Source organism: Charadrius vociferus, unplaced genomic scaffold (assembly GCF_000708025.1).
Source record: "Charadrius vociferus isolate BGI_N301 unplaced genomic scaffold, ASM70802v2 scaffold88, whole genome shotgun sequence".
Taxonomy (NCBI): domain Eukaryota; kingdom Metazoa; phylum Chordata; class Aves; order Charadriiformes; family Charadriidae; genus Charadrius; species Charadrius vociferus.
The window spans coordinates 3,524,607-3,549,105 of record NW_009649619.1 but is presented as its reverse complement, the minus strand read 5'-3'; the positions used below and the strand labels follow the sequence as shown (position 1 = coordinate 3,549,105).

The window sequence follows — 24,499 nt, the reverse complement described above, 5'->3', positions numbered from 1 at the left end:
ATACAAAGGGCAAATGAAATGTTGTTAATCAGGGCTATGAAATGTATAGTTTTCATAAGCAATTTCTTTAAATTTTCTGCCTCCACTTCCTCATCCACAAAGTGGTAGACAAATTCATCTATCTACCAGCCTCTTAATCTTTTGTAAGGATTAATCAATCAACATATATAAAGGATGTGAAGATAAAAAGCTCTGCATAAATGCTAAGAATTGTTTTACACTACAATATTCACAATAATTTTGTTCTGATTGTATCAATACTCCCATAGTAATCCTTTTTTTTCCAAGGATTTACACACATTTGGGGTTTAAAAATTCATTTGGGGCTGATATTTCAGTCAGTAAGCTCGTAGCATGGCAAATGACAATAAAAACTCGTGTTGTCCTCACGAACTATAACAACTATTTGTTTTTTTTTAAATTGTCAGAAACATTTCTCTTGGCAATCCATAGTTTATAAAACAGCTTGTAACACAATAAGAGGGATTGCCAAAAGCAAAGGCTTATCTTGCATAAGTATTCTGGAATGTGATCTGGTTATCATACACAGACATACAGAGATTGCTGTGCTTGGTCTCGCTCACCGCTCTGCTTTAGAAGAAAGAGGATACACAGTAGAGAAGAACACACAGTAGCCATGTATAAAAGTGTCCAGGACAGAGACAAGACTGTAGGGTGAAGCTACAGTGTGGAGGGCACTGTCAGATGCCACACTGCTACTCCATATAGGCATGCTGGCAAACAATTTTCCCACTCTGTTCTCTCGTGCTAAAGAATGGAAGTACAGTTGCTTGGATATCGAAGGCAGACATGGCTGGACTTTGAAGAACCACATATAAATTGGTCCTACATAAACAGTCATATTAAAGAGGACACCATTTAGCTTGCTCAAACTAGACAGGTGAAAGACAGAAAAGAAGATGAGTTCAGAAACATATTGAGAACATATTGAAACATATTCCCTACAATCCCTAGGGTTAAGGCACCTGTCACTTGATCCTGCAAAGGCAGTTTTTTAAGGAACAGTTGTTTGATTTCCTATGCTTTGTTAATGTCACAGGAAACATTTTCATTAAGTTCCACAGATGATTTGACCTATGAAGGAAGAAATACAAACAATCACCAGAGACAGGGAGAACACCCCATCACATCGGTGCTTTCTTTTAGGAATTTGCCCCCCGTAAGACAACTTCACTTTGACATCTAATAGTCCCTCATACAAATCCACAGGGAAATATTCTTCTAACACCTTTTGAAATAAAAAGAAATCACCAAAGTAACACAACATTCTGAGCTGGCCCCATAACCTATTTCTCTTCTTAAAGGTCCCTTTATGTTCTGCAAAACACAGACAACCACTTTTCTTGGCTACATTTTCTTTTGCCAAGCCACCCTGTTGCAGTGCAAAAGGCAGCCTCAGAGAGGAGTGGAATGATCCCAAGACACAGCTTTCAGGACGATGCTAGCACTTGATACAGCAATGACTGCATTAATCACAGACACAGCAACTCACATGAAGCAGCTGAGCCTTACCTGTGCATATCTGAACCACGCATATCTCAGACATTAGGGTTCTGGGAAGCAGGATGATGGAGAACAGGGGGCATGGTCAGGGTAAGGACTGACCTTTCAGCAAAACAAGGTGGAGTAGCTCAACGTGAAATGCCTTCAGGAAATAACAGTATAGAGTATCCTAGTCAGGTGGATAGTTACCATTCATCTGGCATCAGTTTCCTATTTACTTGTCATTTGCCAACTCCAAGACTGTTATTTTTCACATAAAATTCCCTGATTTTTGCAACCTCTTAGTTGTCTCTTACGGTATGTGAGCATTTTCTGTTACAAATACTGCAGGGATTCTGATCAGTAAAGGTATATTTTAAAATCTGCAGAAAAATATTTTAAAACAGCTCTTTAAAGCCCCACTAATACTATCAACACTGAGCAAGGAATCACAATAAAGGATACTGAAGCTCCTATCTGTGATTGCTAAATGCCAGAGGTTAATCCTGAGATCATCCGCTGACATGTATGTCTCACAGTCACTGTTGACGGATATTGAGTTGACATGATAGGTGTGACCATTAGCGAAGATTCTCCGGGGAGTGACTTCTACCATCAAATCCATAGGTTTCAATACAGGCACCTGCCAAAAAAAACCAAAACACAAACCAGAAAGGGAGTGAGATTTTAAATAATCTTTTGCTAGGATGATGAGAGTTTCAATGGAGAACAAGCATTCAAAGACTGTGACATTATAAAACTTCTCAACATTGTATGGAAGCTGAATTTCCCCATGGATTAATTGCTGACAAGGCCATCCCTGCCAAGGAGAAAGGGAGAGACAGAAGAGCCGTGGAGAGCCAGGCAGAGCCATGGAAAACCTCGACCGTGTGAAGGGAGGCACTGGCAGCTGCCACAGAACAGGCCAGTCCCACATACGCAGGAGGTTCTGGCTCTGACAAGCAGTGAAGTCCTAGTATTTTGCTTTTGCCAAAGAGTCTGCTGTTAGTTGTAAATCACTTACAGGATTTATTTTGCTATTTGACTTCTCTCTTTCAAAAAAAGTCAAGTGGTGAGAAGGTTATAATCTCAGCAAAACATAATAAACAAAGTCTTAGAAAACAAAACCCACATGGATACAGTATAGTCCTGAAAAGCCAAGACCACAGACTATCACTCATCATTGCATTCTTGTTATTTCCCTGTGTGTCACTTCAATGTCATGCTTCAATAACTAGACACTATCAATTTATTCCCTATTGTTAAAGCATTAAACACTGTAAGGCTGTGGTCCATGATTGGGACTATTTGATGTCGTTGAACACGTATCAGAAACAATCTATCATACATCAATCCACAAGATAGTTAAAGAGGAACACAGACAAGTTAAAGCTTGGAATTTCGCTTGCCACTAAAGGAACGAAACAATGGTTTGCTGAGCCTGTGAATTCTTTGACTATAAGCAATCTGAAATGGTTTTGTTTGCTTAATCATATAGAATGGATGAATATTCCATTAATGTAGTCATCTTTACACCTTGGAGGCTTTTTTCACAGCAGACAATACTGGCTTGTTTTGGAGGCAAGGGTTGGTTGTTTTTAATAAAAAAAAACAAAAACAAAAAAAAACCCTAGCATTTACACAAACTAGTCTTTCAGTTCTAATCTTTAGCCACTTCCTTTGCCAAAACACCTGGGGTGAATTCAGCCATTAAAGACCGAGAGCAAAACTCTATTACATTGTCATACACGCTTATATGAGTTCCATGACTGCATCTTTTCAGCAATGCAGAACCTCACGTTCACTGGAGCACAGACTACTGCAAATCCTGCTCTCCAGATAGAAGATACTTCTTTTATACTACTGAAATAAAGATAGGACTGAAATTTGGTGTACTGTCTTTAACTCAGTTGCTCTGAACGAGGCAAGAACACTGTTTAATACTAATTACAAGCAGAATGCTTCCAGTGCACCAGTCTAAAGAATCCTGTATGAAAGCATGTTAAGTCACGCTGAGAGAATTTTATCAGGAAGAATAAAACTGACATAGACTCTCTAAACATATTTGTGTTGGTCACTATATAATAAAGCATTTATGACTTGAAAATGTGTGACAGATTCAAGAGCATTATCGATCAGCTAAAACTTCAATGAGAATAATCATATATATGCTTAGCATCAGGTACGTATTTAAATCTTTTACTGAGTTAGCACCCGTGACTACCTTTTTCGTACAGGAACACCTGGATTTTGGACAAAGACAGCAGTTTACCTGCAGTGATGTTACTGTAGAAAGATCTTTAAGTTTTCCTTCTTCATCTTTTAAGTTGTACCCCTCTGGTCTCTTATCTCTTTCAGTAATTTTCCATAACTTGATTGTTTTATCTTTAAAAGATAATACAAACGACTGTCAGCATAGGAATTCTGAATGTGGTTACTCCCCTTTCACAATATATTCCTTAAAGAAGTTTCTGCCCCTTAGTTTAGACAAGTCCCGTGCTGAAACAGTTTGGGTCACTTAATTTTGCATATCCAGAAAATGCTGCCAACAGAAAAAATACTCATAAAGCACATGTCATACCTTCAAACCGAGTCAGAGGTTCCTGGCAGCTGACAGACCATGTAGAGCACATGCTGCTCTGATATCCAATTTGGAAGTTTGCAGGTGGAACAGACCAAAACCACTCAATGCTCACTGCTGAAGCTCAGTTTGATAATTTGACTTTGCAAGGAAATAAACTTGGTATTAAAGCCAGTTTGCTAGGTTACTTATAAACAGCACAAGAGCATGGAGTGGACAGAGAGACCAATGATACCTGCCTGGCCCATTGTGGGAATTGGCAGTGGTGTATTGATATAACATCAGGAGCTCCAGCAAACAAAAGGCTGTGAAAAAATGAGACGTTTCTCCCTCCTACGGGAAAGCAGCTGAGAAATAACAAATGAAAAAAAACCTGAGAGAATTGTGTTGTAAGGGTAAGAGAGAGAAGTGGGGAGGAAAAATATATTAATCTTACACAGAATGGAATTAAATCTAAACTCTCCCTTTTTCATGATGGGAGAAGCATATGATGATAGAATAAGGGTGCCTCTTGTTTAGCGAAGAGCCTCTGAAACCAACAAATAGAAGTTCTAAACATTTCAGATGGAGTTTGTCCTTGCTTTTCTAGTAGCTGAACATACAGATTTCCTTCACTTTGACTGCCCACTCCTGCTCTGGTTGTACACCCAACCTGCCAACCCTAAGACTCCCTAGGCTGAAAAATCAAAGCCAACTCTTCTGCAAAAAAAATCTGTCCCCAAGCTTCTAATAGTTGTTTCACTCATCTGTTCTCAGAGCAGTGAAAGCCTTTCCAAAGCTTCTGCACTTCAGCTGCCACCAGTTTTCGCTGACCTCAGTTCCTGCATCATTTCTGATTTCTTTCCACTTTCTTCCTTTACCCTTCTTTCCCCAAGTACCTAGCAGAGCATAATTCTTTCCCCAGTGTGGCTGATTCAAATACTTCTTTCAAATGTTAGTACAAATAATTTTAAAGGCAAGAATACATGAATTGCTTTGCATTTCTACAGCAACTTTAACTTTGACCTTTTTTTGTTTCAAAATCAATCCCTCCACTACTCTGAGTGTTGTTACTATTATGCAACTCCTAACGATACTGATATGCTAATTTGCAAGCAACAAAAATATTACAATTGTTCAATCTACAGAACAAGAGGTTAGTTCAATCTGCAACTAAAAAGATCCATTTAAATATCCAATACATTTAATCTGTGTCGGTCACGTTAATTAATTACTAAAAATACATATAGGCCATGTCATGAACTTGGGATTTTTATTACATGTAAATAGTGCATTCGTGTTTGTCTATTCTAAAATTTATAAATACAGCATTGTAAAATTAATTATAAGAAAAACCACAATTTTCCAGTGTTGGACTTGACCACTATTGATAAACCTATCCCTTTCCTGAGTGAAAACTATTTTTTTAGTGGTTAAGGGTATCTCATGTGTTGGTTTTCTTCTCCTTTATCTGCCTCTGGACTTTAAAAACTCCCTAGAAATTTCTCAAAATATGGAAACATTCTCTGTGAGGTTCAGTATTCATTCCGTCTCAAGGGCATTGTGAAGTTTAAATTAATTAACGTCTGGTAAGCAGTCATAAATCCTCAGATGAAAGAATCTGCATAGGCCAAATCCTGATCTACTTGATGCAGCTCACATCGAAAGTGGCCCCAAAATATTCTGGTACAAAAGCTACCAATGAATCCTAATTCATTATTATACTACAAAATCAGTTCAGTTTACAGCACAAACCAGAAATTTGCTAACTGCAAGCACTGCAAATGCACAGTGGGATTCAAAAGCCTTGGTGGTTTCCTTCTGCCTCCATTAATTAAGACACTGCAACCAAAGCTTAGCTGATGACTTGTTGGTAACGTGTGAACTGGAAAGGAACCAAGATCCTCTCTGGGGGAGGTGACCTGTGCAGGAACAGCTTCAGACAAAAGTTCTGCTTAGAAAGACGGAAACAGATTTGGGCAGGTGCAGACCTGTCAAGTCTCATACACTGAGGGTGAGATTTAGACAGACTCTCCCCCCGTGTTCCCTAACAGAAGGATGCTCCTTCCAGCAAATGCAGTGGGCACTGTCCACCTGTGCCTGCGGAAAGAAAGGATGCTGTTTCACAGTTCTCATTTTTCTGACCAAAACTGTGCTTTAGAACCTAAACTACCAGAGAGCAAAATATCCAAAATTGCATTAAAATATCAGTCTCAGAAATTAGTAAATATAAACCAGTATTCAAGGTGTTTCTACAGCCTGCCCAATATGAGCATGTGTGACAGGTAATGCCTTCATTCTCTACATTTTAGGGAAAATACTATTATCCCTTTTTATAGGCATGGAATTGATATACATTGTCGATGACTTCTCACAGGTAATCAGTGAGACAGCAAGGAATTCAACATGGGCCTTCTGTATCATAAAGTTAAAACTATCTTTAAGAGTATGCCAAGAGGTGAATCTTCAGACTTCAACCCTGCTGTGCCAGGAAGCTAGGAATCCTCCTTGGCACACAAAACACATTTTGTAATTCAAAGGCAAAAATCCAAAGGCTATGCCAGTGGCACCATTTCTGTTCTCCTCACCATACCGAAGTCTGCTGAGATGCTTCAGAATTAAGGGGGAAAAAACAGAGGCCAAAGCATTTTGCCAGGTCCTAGGTTTGCTCAGTGGTGTCTGCAACTGGCTTAACCCATAGCAACACTAAGACTGATTATTTCTTCCTTTCTCCCCTCCCATATTAGTGTAAACCAGAAAACTGATATAAAGGTCTATTATGCCAACTGTAAAAGCAGCGTATCTGAAGACTCGGCTGTATTCCTCAGTGTTTCCAAAACCAAACATTAAAATGAAAAGGGAGAGGTTTACTTTCAATAATCTGACTTTGTATCATGCACTTGGAAGATGCCATTCTTATTTAAAGTTATCTGAAGTAGAAGGGATATTTTGACCAAGGGAGAAGAGCAGAAGTAATCTCCCAAACTTCTTAATTATCTGATTAATCATTAAATTAGCACAAATCACCTAGCTATAATAGGCATGTTTCATTTCAAATATTGCAACAGTGCCCCCAAAAAGTCAAAAGACAACTTTAAGGAAAACAGACTACAAAGCATAAAATAATTTGCTATCTACTGTGAATTAATGTAAATATTATTTATTGCTATAAATTTTAACTAGAAATACTCACTTTGCCCTAAAGCATCAATTCCCAAAGGTGAGATCACACTATTTTTCTATCAGCAACTCCCAAATATGTTCAACCTTCTACAAGCAAAATTCTTTTCTGATTACAATGAGATCTCAGATTTAAAATCAGATATTTTTGTCTCATGCATCACCAGCAGTGATAAAGGTTGTGGGTGTCAAAATGTTTCCTAAATGACACCTGTACATGTAAGGCTCCATTCAGTTTCTTCCCCCTATGTCACATCTGCATGTTCCCTCTTAGCAACGATACTGCATTTTTTAAATCAATAGGCCTTAAGGATGTTAGAAAGATGAGTCAGTATCAATATCCTATTATTATTCCTACTGCCTTCCAAAGATTTGTCTAACTCTTTAGAACTTAAATAAACCATTCTGATGACAATGAATGAAAAGAAAAAGAAATTCATCTCTCTCACCTACATTCATTTACACACCTACAAAGAATATAAGTTATGACAAATACAGCAGACAAAATTCTAAATCCCCAGTGAAACACAGCTGCTGAGTAAGGTGATGCCTTTGTCATAAAACTTATTTCAGGATAGCATTGCATGTTAATAGCAAAAATTGATAGCTCTCTCAACGTCTCTGGATAGTCAATAGGAAAAACCCTATGACTATGAATACAATACATAAATAACAGATATCAGAGTCAGTATTACAGTCTTGGTAAACTCTGAAAAAGGAAATTACTAAAACAGTAGATTAAAATGAATAAATATATACAGTCAGCACTAAAATGCACAACAGCAAAAAGCTGATATGTTGTATATACTCTCATCTATCTTACCATTTGTTGATAAAAGTGAGTGAGCTGCATTTTGCTGTGGTAACCACTTGATCTTGTTTATTTTTTCTTCTATCTCCAAGCTCTTCAAATAATCAAATTCAGGTTCATGGCTCTGGAAAGTGCTGTAAACATTGTACTCCCCCTGATTGTAAGGCTCATTTTTACTCTATGGAGAATAAGAACAACAAAAACATGTGGTTTATGATGACCATATATCTCCATCTTTTAGAAAAGCTGTATAAGCAGCCTTGTAAATATAAAAATATTGAAAACGTGATTTAATTTCTCATTTAAAACATGATATTGACAGATTTGTTTCTACAGGAATGAAATTTCCTGTAAGTACTGAAGCAACATTTAATAAAAGGCAGATTTTTTTAAGAAATGTCAATTATTCAGAAAAGCTTTCTAGAAAAGATGCTGCAGATGGACTGAATTTAAAAGTGAAACATAAAGGTATCACAGCAAAGGCATTGTTTTAAATGGAATGGCTCCATCAAACAGGCAAAAGTTATTACAACAATGTAGAAGTAAACCAAAACCAACCTTCTTTTTTCTTAGCTTTGAAGCATTTTTGTTTGGGACAGCAAACTTCTGACTAAAAGATCCTTACCCTCTTTCACTTCCTCTCCAAAGAGCTGACATTCTGTTTTACTGAATCTTGAGATTATAAACAAGTTTGTTAGTTAGATCCAATTAAAGTACCAAAAATAATGCCAGGTTTTGGCAAACTATTAAGGATTACATTGGTAACTTACATACCTCAGGTTCCCTTTGGAATATAACAACCCGACCCCCCTTGTCACCAGTAGCCAGCAGTTCTCCAGTGTGGTTGAACTCAACTGTAGAAATAATATCAGCTGGAGGGAAAAAGAGAAAAAAGGCAAATTTTAGACTGCTACTACAGCACAAAGCCACTAGAAATATCAAGCACTCCACAAAAAATGCAACAAATGAGGGATTTGAAGGAATACAGATGAATTCAACAGCAAGTCACTAATGCAAACAGGCTGCATGCCATGACAATCTGAGGTTGCTACACAATGAAACAAGTGCAAACATAACAAGGCAAATTTGTGTTTCCAGCACATCCGCAGTTTGGGAGTGGAGGAGATCTCTGGAGAGGTTATGCTTCCATAAGAATGATCTCAGGCTGCTACAAAGCTTTTTTTTCAGTACTGGAGATAGCAACAGCATTGGCCCCCTGCAATTTCCTCTAGCAAGGACCAACATAACATCTCAGTCTGTTGTATGTATTATTTATTCTTCAACCTTTGTGAGGGTTTTAATATAACCCCCTAGTACTTATTTTCACAAATATGTATTTGATCCAAGAGTGCAAAAGCAAAGTACATGTAGCCTATCCTAGCAGAGAGGAATGAAGGCAAAACCAGAACTGCTCACTGTGCAATGCTGGCAGGAGCCCATTCAAATCATCATTTTCAGTAAATCATTTCAGCACCATAAAAATGTGTCATCAGAAGATAAAAAGATCCCAGTCTCTTCTTTTTCTAATTTTCAACAACTCCCTTTCCCTAAGCAATTGCATCAGCTTAAACAAGAAACCTCATCAAAACCTGAGGCCAGTCTTGAGTACAAATTACTATACATCAGAATGAGAAGGGAGAAAGAGACCGTAGGAGCAAAAGAACTGGTTCTTCTGTTTGTATGACAGTAAAAGCTAGAATCATAATCCACAGTTAATCCTACACTATTAGCATAATTTAAATTAAAATGCCTAGTGCAATAGTAAATTAAGATGCCATCATATATACAATCACAGACAAATGCAGGGTATTACTCAGAGACTGCATATACGAATCCTCTATAATGATCAGTATTCACTCATCGGAAACGTGGGCCAGATTTTTAGAAGCGTCAGTAGTTAGCAGCTCCCCTTTAGGCATAAAAAGCTGTGGTTTTCAAACACGTTCATCATCCATCAGTTTATACTGAGAACAATGAGGCGACAGTGGGCTAAGCTCTTTTGAAAACCTAGCCTCAAATGAGTTCACTAAAATTCAAAGGAATTGAAATAACAAGTGGATGTACCATTTACTCGATACATTTTATGAATTGAAAACATCTGTTCCTATTATTCTTTTAATAAACTAGCAGTTGAGTGTTAGAAAGCTTCTATTGCCAGTAGCTCTCATCAGCAACACAGCCATCCCAAAGCCAGATTCTTACTGGAATGTTATAAACAATTCACCATCTAAAAAAGGAAAACTTTACCCTAGTCATGGTAAAGAAAAATATCTTTTTAAAGAAATCTTCATCATCAAATTGTTCTGCCTAAAAAGACCAACAACAAAAACAAACAAATTAATGAGCCTTCCTCTTTTTTCCCTCCACGCTCTACGTATATAAAGGAGGAAGAGGGAATCATAAAGCAGGTATGCCATTTTCTTTTTTGCTGAATAAAATGCATGGATGTGTAGACTTTGAGAAAAACGGACTTACAATATTTTGGGTCTGAACCCAAACCTTCTCAAAGTTAATGGCATTAGGTTTTTATGTGGACTTCCATAGTCCTAGTCTTATTAGAGTACAGTAAGAGTAGAGAGACTCTGCTTATCATTGGTGATGCTCTGAGGCTTGTGATGGGTTGAGTTTGATTAAAAAATTGCAAATTTTTTTAATCTAAAAATCTAATCAACTTTTCCAGCATGTAAAGTTCATTTGTAGTGCTTCCAGTGCAAGAACGTTTCTCTTGGCTATTTTGTTCTTATCCTGCAAAATTCATGCTGACAGCAGGTGTGGGTTCCTGCTTATAAAATGATACCTGCATGATTTTACTCATTTGAAGTTTTATCTTACTCCAACCGTGCAGGCAGAACTGCAGAAGTCTCATACTGACAGCCCTTTTAGAATGGCAACTCTTAAGTGTGCAATGGGGAAGAAGAGTAAATGCAGAGGGGAGGAATGTAATATCTATTAAAATATGTGTGTATGTATGCGTGTATGCAGGCTCATGTGTAGTGTATACATGATTTTCTCAACAAAAGAATCAGATAAAATAACTCTGCAAAAGGAATGAATGGCATTTGAACTTTCATGTGTGAATATGCTTGCTGTTGGTTTGGAATACTTCCACAATGGCATGAAATACTCTTCTCTATGGTGACAACGGTCACAAAATACTATATCACACTTTACAGAGGGTATCGGCCAATGCTCAGTAAAGTCCACAGGAGTATTTGCACCAACTTCAATAGTAACTGAACCAGGGTTATAATAAAACAGTTCTGCATTTTGTTATTATATTTCATTCGTCATTAAAATATTGTGTGTAGTTAAGGGATTATTGTTTAAAGAAAAACAGCTAAAACATTAAGAATCTGTGGGCAGTGTGTAATGATGTTGTTCTGAAGCAAAATTCTCTCCTCCCCAAGGTGTTTCTTCCAGATGCATCCCTCCTTTCTATTAGAAAAACTAATTCTGAACTGGAAGCTACCTATCATTTTTAAATTAACTTGTTCTGAAAAAGAACAGATCCAATATTCTGACCTTAGAGGCTGTGCAGCTTGTTGGTAAAAAATTATCCTTGAATTGGAAAATCACTTTTATTGATCCTGTAAATAACAGCTGAAAACAACAGACCCCCCCAAAATCTTATCCAGCGTATCTGTTAGCAGGCGAACATTAGTCATGCTGTTTTCCTAAGAAAGATTAGCCAGGCTGGCTCTTCCTAAGACAGAGGAGGTAGGAACAGAATCAATCAACAAAGCTCTTCATAGCCTTCTGCAGAACATTCCCCTACATATTTATTAATGCTGTAGCAACATCAGACACTCTGGTCCCATCCTGCAGATTCCTCCACGGCCCCCTGAGTGTACAGAGCAATTAACTGCCAGATTTCACCCTCTCCGGGATATATAAATGCTCCACAATGGAAGAGCTGATGAATTTGCATGTACAGTAAGCCCTTGGCAAAGGATGGCAGAGATGAAAGACTCCTTCCAGCCTTCTTCTGCACTACACCTTCCATATCTCTGCTGGCAGTGCCAAGCTTTGCTACTAACTATTAGGATTATCCGAGACAGAGATAATTTACCTCTTAAGAATAATCATGGGTAACCTCAATGCCAATGGGCAAATATTTCCAATCAGATTGCAAATCCCAACTTTTATCCAATATTAATCTTCCTATTCTATTTTTACATTCCCCATTTTGTCTATGCAGAAACGTATATAAACTTGGATTTAAAAGTCACAATGATCAACATTTTCACTCAGTTAAAAAGCACAACTTGGACACTCAAAACACAGATGCTGACTGAGAAAAGCAAACTGAAAAACTTCAAAAGATGAAAATACTCCAGGGGGGTATAGAGCTGGTCATCTGTTCCACATCCTGCCACAGCAAATTCTTCCAGCAGATACAACACATTACAGACTTCGTTCCCCAGACTAATTTTACATACTCACAGAAAGACACCACATCACTCTACAGCTTAAACTGACAGAAAGTTTTTCCTGATCCAGTCTGAAGTATTTAATTCCCTGACTCCTGATCACCTCTGCACTTTTGTACATCATTCACCAATGCCTCTGCAGCTTCACCATTTACACTCTTTAAATGTGCTTTATGGCTATGTTGTACCCAATGGCTGCTGCTTAGCTAGATATATTCAGCTTTTCTAATAGATCTAAGTCTATCAATGTACACCTGTGCACATCAAGGTATCTCTAGGTGATTGTACTACTCTTCCCTCAACTTCACGAGTATTGTTCCAGCACGGATGTAGGCAAACAAATCCTCCAGCAGCCCTCCCTCAGGCTCAGTGTGGGGTGGGATGAAACAAAGGTTGGTACATGCCGGCCAGATTAATTCTGGCCTTTATTTCACACCATCACATACTTTTCAATAGTCACTTTCTCGCCTCCTACATGTTTACTTTAAGGGATTTTAATAGCTTATTCCTATATAACACAAACAGGTCCAAATACCTTTACAATAATTAGAAAAGCCTTATCTATGCAATAAATCTTTGGATCATTTTGGGGCACTCTAGCACAACTGCATGCCATTTTCCACCTAGTATGCACTCGGTGAAGCAAAATCTCAACGTACTTACACATCTTCATGCAGTCTTTTGGTCAGAAACCTCAAGCAACTCTAAGAAAAGCTCAGCTATAATTTTCTGTATGTTACTTTTACTAATAAATTCTGTCTTTCTGGGGCCTTTCATTTGAAGGCTCTGGTATACTTTATTTTGCTTCAGAAGATCAGGAAAGCAAAGAAATTTCAAAACTATTTCACCCTGCACAGAAATGCAGCTTTTTGGACAGCAGGAGTGAGTTTCGAGGGCAAACACCACCACACAACAGTACAGGGAAAAGAAGATCAGAGAATATAATATTCTATTGAATTGCAGTGTAATCCTGATAGAGAATTAAAGGATTTGGATTGGGCCAGAACACTGGAATTAACCTCCATACTTTCCTCCAAAAAAAGCTGTGAAATCCTACCAGCCAGAACAGGTCAGAACTTCTTTATATCACATGCACCGCAATCAGCATGGCAACACTGTCTGCCTGAGCCGACTGAATCAGCTTCTAGGTCAGGTTTTTGTTGTGCTTGTTCCCACTGGCTAGCAGACGATCTTGTAGTCTACGTTATTTCAACCAAGTTCTGACCTGGTCTAACCTTGGTTTGTGAAATCCAATAAAATCACAGTGCAATCTGGCATGGCTGCAAGCGATGTTCAGTCATACTGATGCAAAAATCCCTGAGGAGCATAATCTGGAAGAAACAACAAAGAAGCCTGCAACAAAGAGAGCCATAAAACAAAAGGACAAATGGTAGATAAAAGAGGAGCAGTATTACAGTATCTTGTGTGAAGGGAAGGCCATTACACTGAGCTGTGTTGTCAGAATTTAGTTTAGACTTGGACACAGAAAAAAAAGGGGGGAAAGAAAAAAATGGATAGAAAGAAAAACCCTGCTATCTTTTTTTTTAAGCTGAAGTATCAGAGGTTTCCTCAAACAGATAGAAAACAAGGTATGCAAAACCTCAAAGGTATAAGGATCAGATTAATCCTTTTCTGAAATAGCTGGCAGAAGATCCTTGACAATTAAAAAATTTTCTACTTGAAGCAGCAGACTCTGTAACACTCATTCATTCTGGTTCACAGCAGCATTAGTCACCATCCTGGATCCCGGGATTGTATGACCCCAGAAACCATCCCTCAAAATTTAAGTAAACACAGTGAAAAATCTCACACATCACACTGCCCACCCTGGCTGGGTCAGAAACTTAATGCTAAACGCCATCACACCAGAAAGCAAACTCCACTCTACCGGTAGACAAGACGTTTCATTGACTTACACACAAACTACCTGATCACCTCTCCCAAGTCACCAAAACAACACAGGATACATGCCAGTACACAGATGGGTGGCAATATGAGAAGGGCAGATGAGAGAATGAGAGAGTTCAAGGATGCATGAGACGGAGAGGGAAAGAGAGAGAGCATCTGAAGACGTTAAAAAGTGCAAGACCATGAGAAAGGACGCAAAAGAGTATGTGAGATAGCACACGCACACACGAGAGCTTGAGAAAGCACGAAAGAGCAGAAGGAAATGCCACTGCAGAAGATAAGAAAGTAGTTTGAAATGAAGGATCTATCTGACCCTTTGCCCCTGGGATTATCTGTCACCCTGGCAAACCTTTCGCTTTGCTTTTTTTCTCTCGTTCCTTAAGGCTTTAAAACCTGATGGAGTTTACACTGCAAAATGGTAAGTGTTTGCTCCATGTTAGATGGGCAATGCCAAACACAACGGGAAGCTGCCTTTGACCAAAGCAAACTTGGAACATAGATGCTAATAGTGTAAGTGCTTCAGGGATCAGTGAAACAAGGTGATCAATCAGTAACAGAATGAAATCCAGAGATGTGTGTCCACTACATTTCATGTAGTTGTTTTCCTAACTGACACCTTCCCTGGCTTCGTTGCTCGCAAGGACAAATATATCGAGGGCAAAATCCAGAGTCCCATTTAATCCTGTCACGCAAAACCAAGGAAGTTTATTGGGCTAAGTATCACCCTTCTTTCTGAGTGTAACAATCTCTTCCTGATGTGAAATCCAAACCCATAAGGTTGAACGCTGAACATCTCTTGAAAGGCTGCTTGAAACAAGAACACTTCAGCTGGGGATGGTACTAAATAATAGTAAAAAAATAATAAATAGACGCAACAAATTTCCTAACCTCAAATCCTGGCAAACACTGAGCAAAACTTTCCCTTTTTTCCATCTTTAATCTCCAACTTTTGGATTTTCGAAATTCTACACATGCGCACCTCGGTGGCCTGCATCAACCCTGGCTGACGCATGAGACAATCACGCTATTGCTGAGTTTCACAAGTCCATGCATCCCTATATCCTCAGCAATGAAGGAAAGCACCTTCCCATTCAGAACATTTGAATGCAGGTTCGGTGCTCACTCACAGAGAGAACTCACTTGAAGCAGAATCTAAAAACTAAATCCAAAATTTGCACCCTCTCTATGAGCACCTATGACCACCATGATTTACTGTTTCTAGCCATGAGCTTTAATAGAGTTGGGTTTTTTCTTCAATATTTTTGTATGTGTTTATTTTAAGAGCTTAGAAAATGTTTTCAACAGCTTTTTAATCACATGCTAAATTCTAGCTGTATTTCTCAAAGTAGAAAATCAGGAAATGACACCCAACTATTGGAGCACAGTCAATGTGGGGGGAAAAAAAAAAAAATTACCTACAGCACAAATATACAAAATAGATTATCTGGGTTCTGTGCTCTGTGCTAAAAACACTTCACACCAAATACAATTTACTAAGCTTCAGACTTCTGTAAAGTGACCCCTCAGTTTTATTCCTAATTTAAAATCTTAAAGCCCTTATTTCAGGGGTTCTGGCACCCATCTCCCTCCTGCAGAGTACAAGGCCTCCAGGAAAAGAGGCCAAAGACTCGACCTTCTGCCCACTGAGGTAAATGGAAAGTTTCCCACTACTTCCATAGTAAATAAGGTCAAGGAACATTTGTCAGATGCGGTGTAGCTGAAAATTAGGACACATTTCTCAACATTTTGGCTACAGTTTACATGCACTTCAGTTTCTTCATGTTCAAGGTGACCTGCTTAGTTGCAAAGTTTCCATCGTTAGTTCTGCAGAATGCCTAATTAACATTAATGTTACCCTTACTGAAGTCACTAAGTGCACTGCTTGTTCCTTCATAATCTGAAACACTCAACGGACTGATAAAAAGCTTGCTGTAATTCCTTTTAATACCTATTTAGGGGCTCCCAAATAGTGGTACCCCATCACCTGAGGTAACGGAGCAGCCCCTCAGCCTCAGTGCTGTGAGTTTGCCAGTCCTCCCTGGTACTTACAGCCAATGCATGGGCTGACTCTGCTTCTGGCAGGAACCTCAGCCGCTGGGGATGTCCAAAGCAGCTAAGCCTGGGAAGCACCAATTCCTCCACCCTGCACAAACTGGACAACTCACTGGAAAACCTTTCACCTTTAGTAACGCTAAGCCATTCGGTAACACTGCTCATAACTATTCTTACAAGAAACACTTGAAACTAAGAAAACACTGCAGGTCAAACTCTTTTTTAGCATAAACATATTCACAGACAGCTTCTAAACTTCACATCCCCCAAATGCTTCTTCACAGCTTACCCCTGTGTAATACACACCAGCAATTTATTTTCCTGAGATTTCTGGAAAAAAAAAAAAAATGCAGCTGGACCTTTTCTTTTTTCTTTCTTTTTGTTTTTGCTGTCAGATGAGGCAGTCATCTAAGCTAAGGATTCAGCAACAGGCTTAAAACGCTCCACTTCATAAACAGCGCAATTAGGAAACGTGCCAGTCCACTCCTCTCACCATCCAACACTGAAGGGCAAAAAGGAAAAAAATCACCATGGGCACCACATCATGTATTTACGATTTCCAGAGCGAGGTTTAAACTGGTACTCACGGAAGGAAGTCTGCCTGAGCTGGGGGCTTCTGCTCAGCTCCATGTTACTTCCCACCGAGGAGCTGCACAGCCTGGCTGCCAGCAAAAGACAGATTCGAAATGGTGCTGCCAAGTGTTAAAAATGCTAGGCAACCGGGTTTTATTGAGAGCATAGAAAGACCTTGAACCTCACCCCTCATTTTGGAGCAAATAAATGCCAAAAATGGAAAGTGCACAAATTACTAAAATATACTAATTTTACTTTCACTGTCAGAAGCGATTATGCTTTTGCATAATAATTGCAATGTTCTACAATAAGCAAACATCAAGATTTGCTAAAAGGCTATTATAAAACAAGGACAAAAAAATCCTGCCCATACTTAGAATTTTAAAGGAAAAACATTAATTTAAAATTTATCACAGAGTAATGAAAAGTCATCCAAAATTTAAAATACAATCCTGAATAACCAGATTCAAAATGAATGTTACTTCCCAAACTTCAATAGAAATTCACTGCCAGATGGTTCTGTATTACTTTTTCTTTTTTCCCCCCTTAACTAAGCAATTAAATTCCAGAAGCAAAGCTCTCAGTAATTCTGTCACTGCAGTTCTCGCGTTCAAAGCACTTTCTGGGCATTACACGCCCCCAGCAACCCAAGGAAATCCATAAGGAAATGTTAGCATTCCCATTTTACACAAAAGAAAAAATGAAACAGATCCTCCAGAGTTTTTATCCAAGACCAGAGAAGCAGTTTTGGTTATACACATACTAAGGGACAGATAATCCAGGCTGTGGCTCAGCAAAACATTTCTATTTAATAAAGCTCTTAATCACTTGTCTAGAGACAAAAACGTTCCTGTATTCAGTTCAAATGAGTATTCGTGTTGTTAAATGAATATACTGATGGAGCCCTAACAAAGCCTCACAATAGCATGCACCAAGGAAGAAAAAGCCCTGGTGAGCAGGTTTTTGGGTGAAGCTGGGGGGATATAATCTTAAAAATCATGAAGGGCTGGAGCTAGGAGCTGAACTACTGCCATAGTCTTTAAGCACAGAGTAATGACAAGGAAAGCAGAGACACAACAGCTGTATCTACGCTAGTAAATGAAGGAGAGCTCCAGGATGTTCTTGGGCTTTGCAGTGCTATGATTCATACGGTTAAACTGCAAAGAGTGGACCTTGACAGGCTTTTGGCTGTGATAAATTGCTCTCCCCCAAACTCCACTTCAGCACGGCTCAGGGGTTATCACAAGCCAGGGACATTTCTCAACAGGTAGCACAGACGCAGCCACCATGTTTTGGAAATAGTGGAATGTCACCCTCACAGGCACCAGCCCTCCATGCCAGATGGTCACAATGCTCCCAAATATCCAGTTTACTTGGGCAGATTACTTAGTCACTGCAGCTCACAAGAATCTGGGTAGCACGTAGACCAACGACACTCACATTCTGCTATGTCAAATGACATTAGGGTTTTCTTCGACATCTGTCAGAGGCAGGGGTATCCCAGAGTACAAGGGGCTCCAGAGCCTGTAGAAGTAGCCCAGGGGAAAAAAAACACATTTGCTTTTCTCAATCTTTCTCAATCAAGCACGAGGGTGGATAGCAGTGTTTAAATCTACTGATCAGACACTTTGACTACAGGATCCAAATAAACTACATCCAAATGCTGTGAGCAACACACAGCTCTAACTTAGACATCACTGGACATCTCTGTGACTCCCAGCGGTGGACCAGCAAGCTAAGGTCACACACAGAGCTTGTTGGCTGTCACGGGAGCTCGATGCCAAGCCGTGTAGATACTTATTTAACATTAGCATCTGTTTGCTTGGCAGGCTCCAAAGGCAATTCAGCTGACAACTCTGAATTTGCCTCTGGGCACGTCACAAGATCATATAACTGTGGGACTTCTGGGAGTGCCTAATACTTCTTTGATTAAGATCATGCACATCATAATATATCACATCCATTCTAAGCATCCTTTGAAATCAGTGTTTGTGACCTCTCAGAATTATCCAGGTAGTATGGTTGGCTTAAGTGTGTAAACTAAAGCCAAGCTCAAAGATCATGCAATTAGTTCTTCTTGCTTGCATCAAGATCTCTTCAGCAGGTTTACATAATGATCCCAAGACCAGAAAAATCAGGTATTTTGGTGTTAACATGGCTTGCTGATACTGATAGAACACCAAAGGCTGCTCCTAATCTCATCTAAAAATGAACAGGACAACTGTTCTGTATCAGCTTCACTATCAATCCTACCGCTTTAAGGTTTGATACGAGTATGGAAATAACACAATATAAAAATTTAGTAGCTGCTTACACAACTTCACATTGGTCTAAAAGCTTATCTTATAAGATTAAATTCATAAAAGGCTAAAGTCTTTATTTTACCTATATATGTATCCAACTAAGTAAATGTGAGGAAAGAGAGGATTACTCATATGCTTAAAATGAAGGGCATGCTAAATCATCCTGTTATGTCAGGAACTAGAAGAACTCCTGGCCCTAAAAGATTGAATTCTAGATAACTAGAGTGTGCAAAATCCAACAATAAATTTGCCCTCAATTTTCAATGCATCATATTTCTATAATTACTCATTTTAAAAAAATATTACTTAAAGAAAAGAAGTCATTAAAAATCAATGCACCTTTCCCCAGTCTGCGCCTGATAAAGAAACTTCAAACACTGTTAAAAGCCTCAGGAAATAAACATGCCTGTTTTCAGATAGTCCCAAAGGACATCAATTACATAACAGGACTAGATCAGCATATATTACAAATGCTATGGAGACAATGGCTAAAACAGCAACTGCTTGTCGGTCAGGCAGTTTCACATTTTTTTCCTACTCAGGAATGTAGCAGCATGCAGGTAACCTAGTAATTACGTAAAACAGCCCTAAAAGCTGTTTCCAGTCCAATAATACAATATTGCAAGGGGGAACTCAGACCATACCCACTGCATTCACAACTGGGGAACGTGGACCTCAAAGCTTCAAGCCTATCACGTTCTAACACTAAGCGTAATCATTCCTTCTTCATCAAAAGGTTAACTGCAAAATATAGCTTCTGCCAGCATACCGCTCAAGCTGAGAAGTTATAAACAAACTAGTCTGGAAAAACAAACATCAGTAGGTCAGATTTCTGTCTCCTCTACAAAGACAGACCTAGAGAAATTTTCCTAGGACCCTCCCCAGATCAGGGGGGCTTCAAAGCATATGGTGATGGCTCACGAATCTGCAGGAACCTTCCCCAGGGCCATGCCTCCTGGAGCCATATAGTTTGAGAGCTGCTAATTTGCAGCCCACGCAGATAACATTTAGACACCCAAGCTTCTGACAGAAGTGCAAGGCTTCCACCCCCCTCCCAATATCCTTGAATCTGTGCCTTGCAATCATCGAGGGTTGTTAAAACGCAGTCCACAGTAATTATTGCTGTGCTCTGAAAGCAGAGCGGCCTTTGCTGCAATACAGCAGTTCTGAGGCATTAGGCCAACTGAAGCCTCAAGTCTATTTTAGTCCCACTATAATTATAAATGATGGATACGTAGTTGAGATGCTTCTGAATTTCTGTTTGCATGAGGGTGTATTTATGCATTGCAGAAGAGCACTGCAGAGGAATATCTGAGCTAGTACTGACTGAATTGGCACCAGAGCCAATATGATGTTGGCGCAACGCTGTGCCCGACACATCGCTGCTGTCAGGACACACCACCACATTCAGAGCTAACTACAAAACATATCTTTTCACCATCCTCCATTAAGCACTGTTGACACATCTATTAAAAACAGAATGAAGAGAAAAGGTGTTGACAGGTTTCTCCGAGGCAAAGCAGAAGAGAAACACACTGGTTAGTTGTTCAAAGGACCGTGATAAGGGGAAAGTTTTACCCAAGTCGGAACCGCAGAGTAGATGCTGGAAAATTTGCCAAAGGCTGGTTGAGCGGAGAGAGACATCGCGTTCCCAGGCCTGGCACCAGCTTGCTGTTGCCACTAGACATCGCACTGCAGTGAAGGGGACCAGTGCAGACCCAGACACCATCTCTTAACCCTGGAAGAAACTGGTTCACTACAACAATATTTTTATTTCATGTTGTTATCCCTAAGTGATGCAATAGTTATCAGCAAAGTAGCAAACAAACTCTTTTTACTTCAGAAAGCAACATGTCACTGCACTCTGCTATGAACATCACCTCAGATCAAGTACATGCTGGTTTTAGCTTAATAGCCTCATATAAGCTTGCACAAGCTAATTCATGTGAGAAAGAGGTTTGCTTCTACACACACTTTGCACTGGAGGGTCCAGTGTGCAGCAATATCCTATCAAACACAATCTTAGTACCAAGTATATTTTCCACTGAAACCAGTAAGGAGAAGTTCTGTAATTATTTACACTAGAGGCCTTCTCCAGATCATAGCTGTTGCATATTGTTTTCTTCCCAAATACAGAAATTTTGTAGAAACAGAATTATTTCCTCAGGATGCTGTCATTTGGAGAGGACCAAATCAGCCACCAAAATCTTAATTTGGTGCCTTAGAATATACATCAGCTTGACAAATTATTGTCTGTTAGCTGTTCACATAGGTATTCTTGAACCTCCTCAATTTCCAAGCAAGATGTGGACTTTTACATTATCAGAGTGTCATTCAATTGTAATCAACAAGGAATTTTGTAAGCAATGCATCATGAAAAATTTTGGGTGCACAACCTGAATATTCAGACAAGGCATTAACCACGTGTAAGGAAGAAATGCAAATTTCACCTTAAAAAAAAAAATCTCATCAGGAATCTTGCCTGTCTTGTCACAAGAGATAGCTCTTATTTCAGCTTTCCCTATGCTTAGAATGGATGCCTGAAGAAAGCAGCCAGGGCCTGCAAATTCTTTACCTCTGTCTCTCTTTTAAAGTCCTGTAAGATCCCAGATTATTTAAGGCAAAAAGCTTGCAGCAAGACATGAGGAAATACAGGGACACTACTCTAGGCTAAACTAACCTACCAGAGGGAGGTACAGTTCCGGAGGCACAATCCAACCCTCAATAAGGACCTCAGGATTTGACCTGTACCCGAGTACACTCACACAGGGAAGCTGAAAACAGGCAGTAAAGCTTCTTTCCCAGTGGTTTTGCACAGATTTTTGAGCTCCTTTCAAAAGACGAAATTCTTTTATCGGTCCACTTCCATCCCACCGTTGCTTGTCCCAAGCATACCCTTGGAAATTGCCATAAACAGCCAACCATCAAGCAGTCACTAAAAAAGTTCTTCTTTCAGAAAATAGACAAATGAGAATCATTATCATAAAGGCCCTATTATGAGGAAAGAAATTTATTGTTGCACTAATGTTTCTCCTGATGATGTGAGATGAAGAGTCTTTCAAAAGATGTCACAGTAGTACCTGGCCACTTGGAGCTAAAAGCATACTGACAGCTTCAGAAGCTCAGCACCAAACCATACAAAAATAGGTTTTTTCGTAAAGGAAAGCAAGACACTATGAATGACCCAGAAAAATAGCATGCTTTTTTGAGTAACTGACAAGATTTACTAGCCAGCTGGTAAAATAATGAAGGGAAGAGGCCAGTAAAACTATACAAAGCTAAGAGAAACTGCTTTGTACTAATTAGAAACAACGTGCAGTCTGATGACACTTTATAGACTTCAATTACCATACTCGGCAGGAAGAAGCTTTCAAACATCTGTATGATGATTATTCTCCACTGGGATGTCATTTACAGTGCAAAGTATTAAAAACAGGGCCAAAAATCAATTATAATCTTTGTAAATGAGCATACTCTTGATCTAAGGGATTTGAACTTGTATGTGGAAATTCGCTTTAAAAGGAGAGACAGAAACTGATTTGACAATGAAAAACAGGCACCAACCCCCCCATCCCCCCATCAGATTTGCACAAAATTAAACTTGAGGGTCATTAAAATAATAATTTTTAAATAAAGTGCAAGAACAAAAGAATATTATTAGAAGTCAAGCCTAACAAAGGAATGACTAACCACAAGCGAGGTTCAAGCAGAGGCTTGCTTTATTTAAGTTTTTAGGTGAATATCCAGAAATACTGTCCGTTGACTAGGATCACTTGGATGTAGGTATGTACACACTAGGCAGGAATAGAAAATCAGATCTTTTATTGTTCTAAACAATTATTTTCATATTTACATAGAAAAACACAAGTATGCAAAAGTAATAGGGAGAGCAGGAAGCAACCAATAGCCAACGAGAATGTTAGTTCAACTGGTCACTATTTAATACGTTAGAGAATTAAGGATTTTACCCTGTAATCAAAAGAAACCAAAATAATGTAGAAAAACATAAATTACCGGAGAAAAATATAAAACTATAAAATTTACCACTGTAAAACGAAAAAAAAAAACCCCAACCAAGCAAACAAAAAGGTTGGTTTTGGATTGAAGGTTTTCTTTTCTCATTTACTGATTTTCAGACATGTCTTATCTCAGAGAATATGCTTAGAAGGTATGTGAAAGCAAGGCTGAGTTTTATTCAAGAGCAAATGGGAGCAGCAATGGTCAACTGCAGAAAATGGCTAGAAAATTTGCCCATCATTTAATCAAAATCCCTAATCACGGTACAAAATCTGGCAGTGTTAACCTGACTTTGCAGACCACCGATGTGACCAAGCACTGCGAGTATTCTGTACAGACGGTACCACCTGGTCTGGTGGAAGGTGTCCCTGCCCATGGCAGGGGGAGTAGAACTACATGGTATTTAAGGTCCCTTCCAATGTAAACCATTCTACGATTCTATGATAAATATAACCTTTTCTCTTGGAGGCAAAACTTATTTGCCTTTTTAAGGGTAGATAAATGACCTACCAATATACAGCCGTACTTCAAGAGTATTTGAAAGCATGAACTAATGTAGAGTACAGACGCTTGCTGCATACTGACAAAAGCATGCTATTTCTGTGCTCTCAAGTTTGTCTCCTGGTAATTAAAGAGGTACAAACCTAAGGTGTTGGGTTTGACCTTTAAAGCCCTAAGCAATCTGGAAATCCAGCCAAGAGACCAGGCTTTCTGTGCACTTTCCCCCTCTTTCTTCTCTCCTTTTGCTTTTATAGTGATGGTTAGAGAGAAGCTGTTAGTCCCCCTCTGACATTCTGTCATTTGGTTCGACAGGACCTGGACCTATTAAACTTTCATTCAAACTTTGCAGCTCATTTCTCCTAGTTGGTACCTGGGGAGAAACTAAGAGGGTATCTTGGAAGAGTTGTTTTATAAAGGTACCACTCAGTTTTGTAGTAGGCTACTATGCAGATGAGCAATTTTTAAATGACAGTGCGATTTTTACGGTTAAGGCAGTCCAGAACATCGGACGCGATCCCAACCAGCTGTGTATAATCAAAGATGGAGGATGCTTTCCCAATCCCTTGGCCTCTTCATTGCCATGGAACATCATGGCTGTCACTGGTGTTCTGGAAAAAGGAACTGCACAATAGGTTTCATATAATGTACTCCACACCATTAA

The 24,499-nt window shown here is 39.1% G+C and overlaps 1 protein-coding gene across 2 annotated transcripts in view; it reads right to left on the bottom strand.

Moving 5' to 3' along the window:
* The window catches only part of PPP2R2C (protein phosphatase 2, regulatory subunit B, gamma), a 140,967-nt gene that overhangs the window by 46,933 nt on the left and 69,535 nt on the right, over positions 1–24,499 (bottom strand). The window contains exons 1-5 of one of the 2 annotated variants that reach the window (XM_009890534.1): positions 11,311–11,320; positions 8,829–8,926; positions 8,067–8,232; positions 3,776–3,888; positions 1,969–2,146 (exon numbers count right to left, since the gene is read on the bottom strand). In XM_009890534.1, coding sequence (XP_009888836.1) covers positions 1,969–2,146; positions 3,776–3,888; positions 8,067–8,232; positions 8,829–8,926; positions 11,311–11,320 — 565 coding nt within the window. Of the gene's footprint in view, positions 1–1,968; positions 2,147–3,775; positions 3,889–8,066; positions 8,233–8,828; positions 8,927–11,310; positions 11,321–24,499 lie in introns of those variants that run through there. The other variant, XM_009890533.1, reaches the window with a different exon arrangement.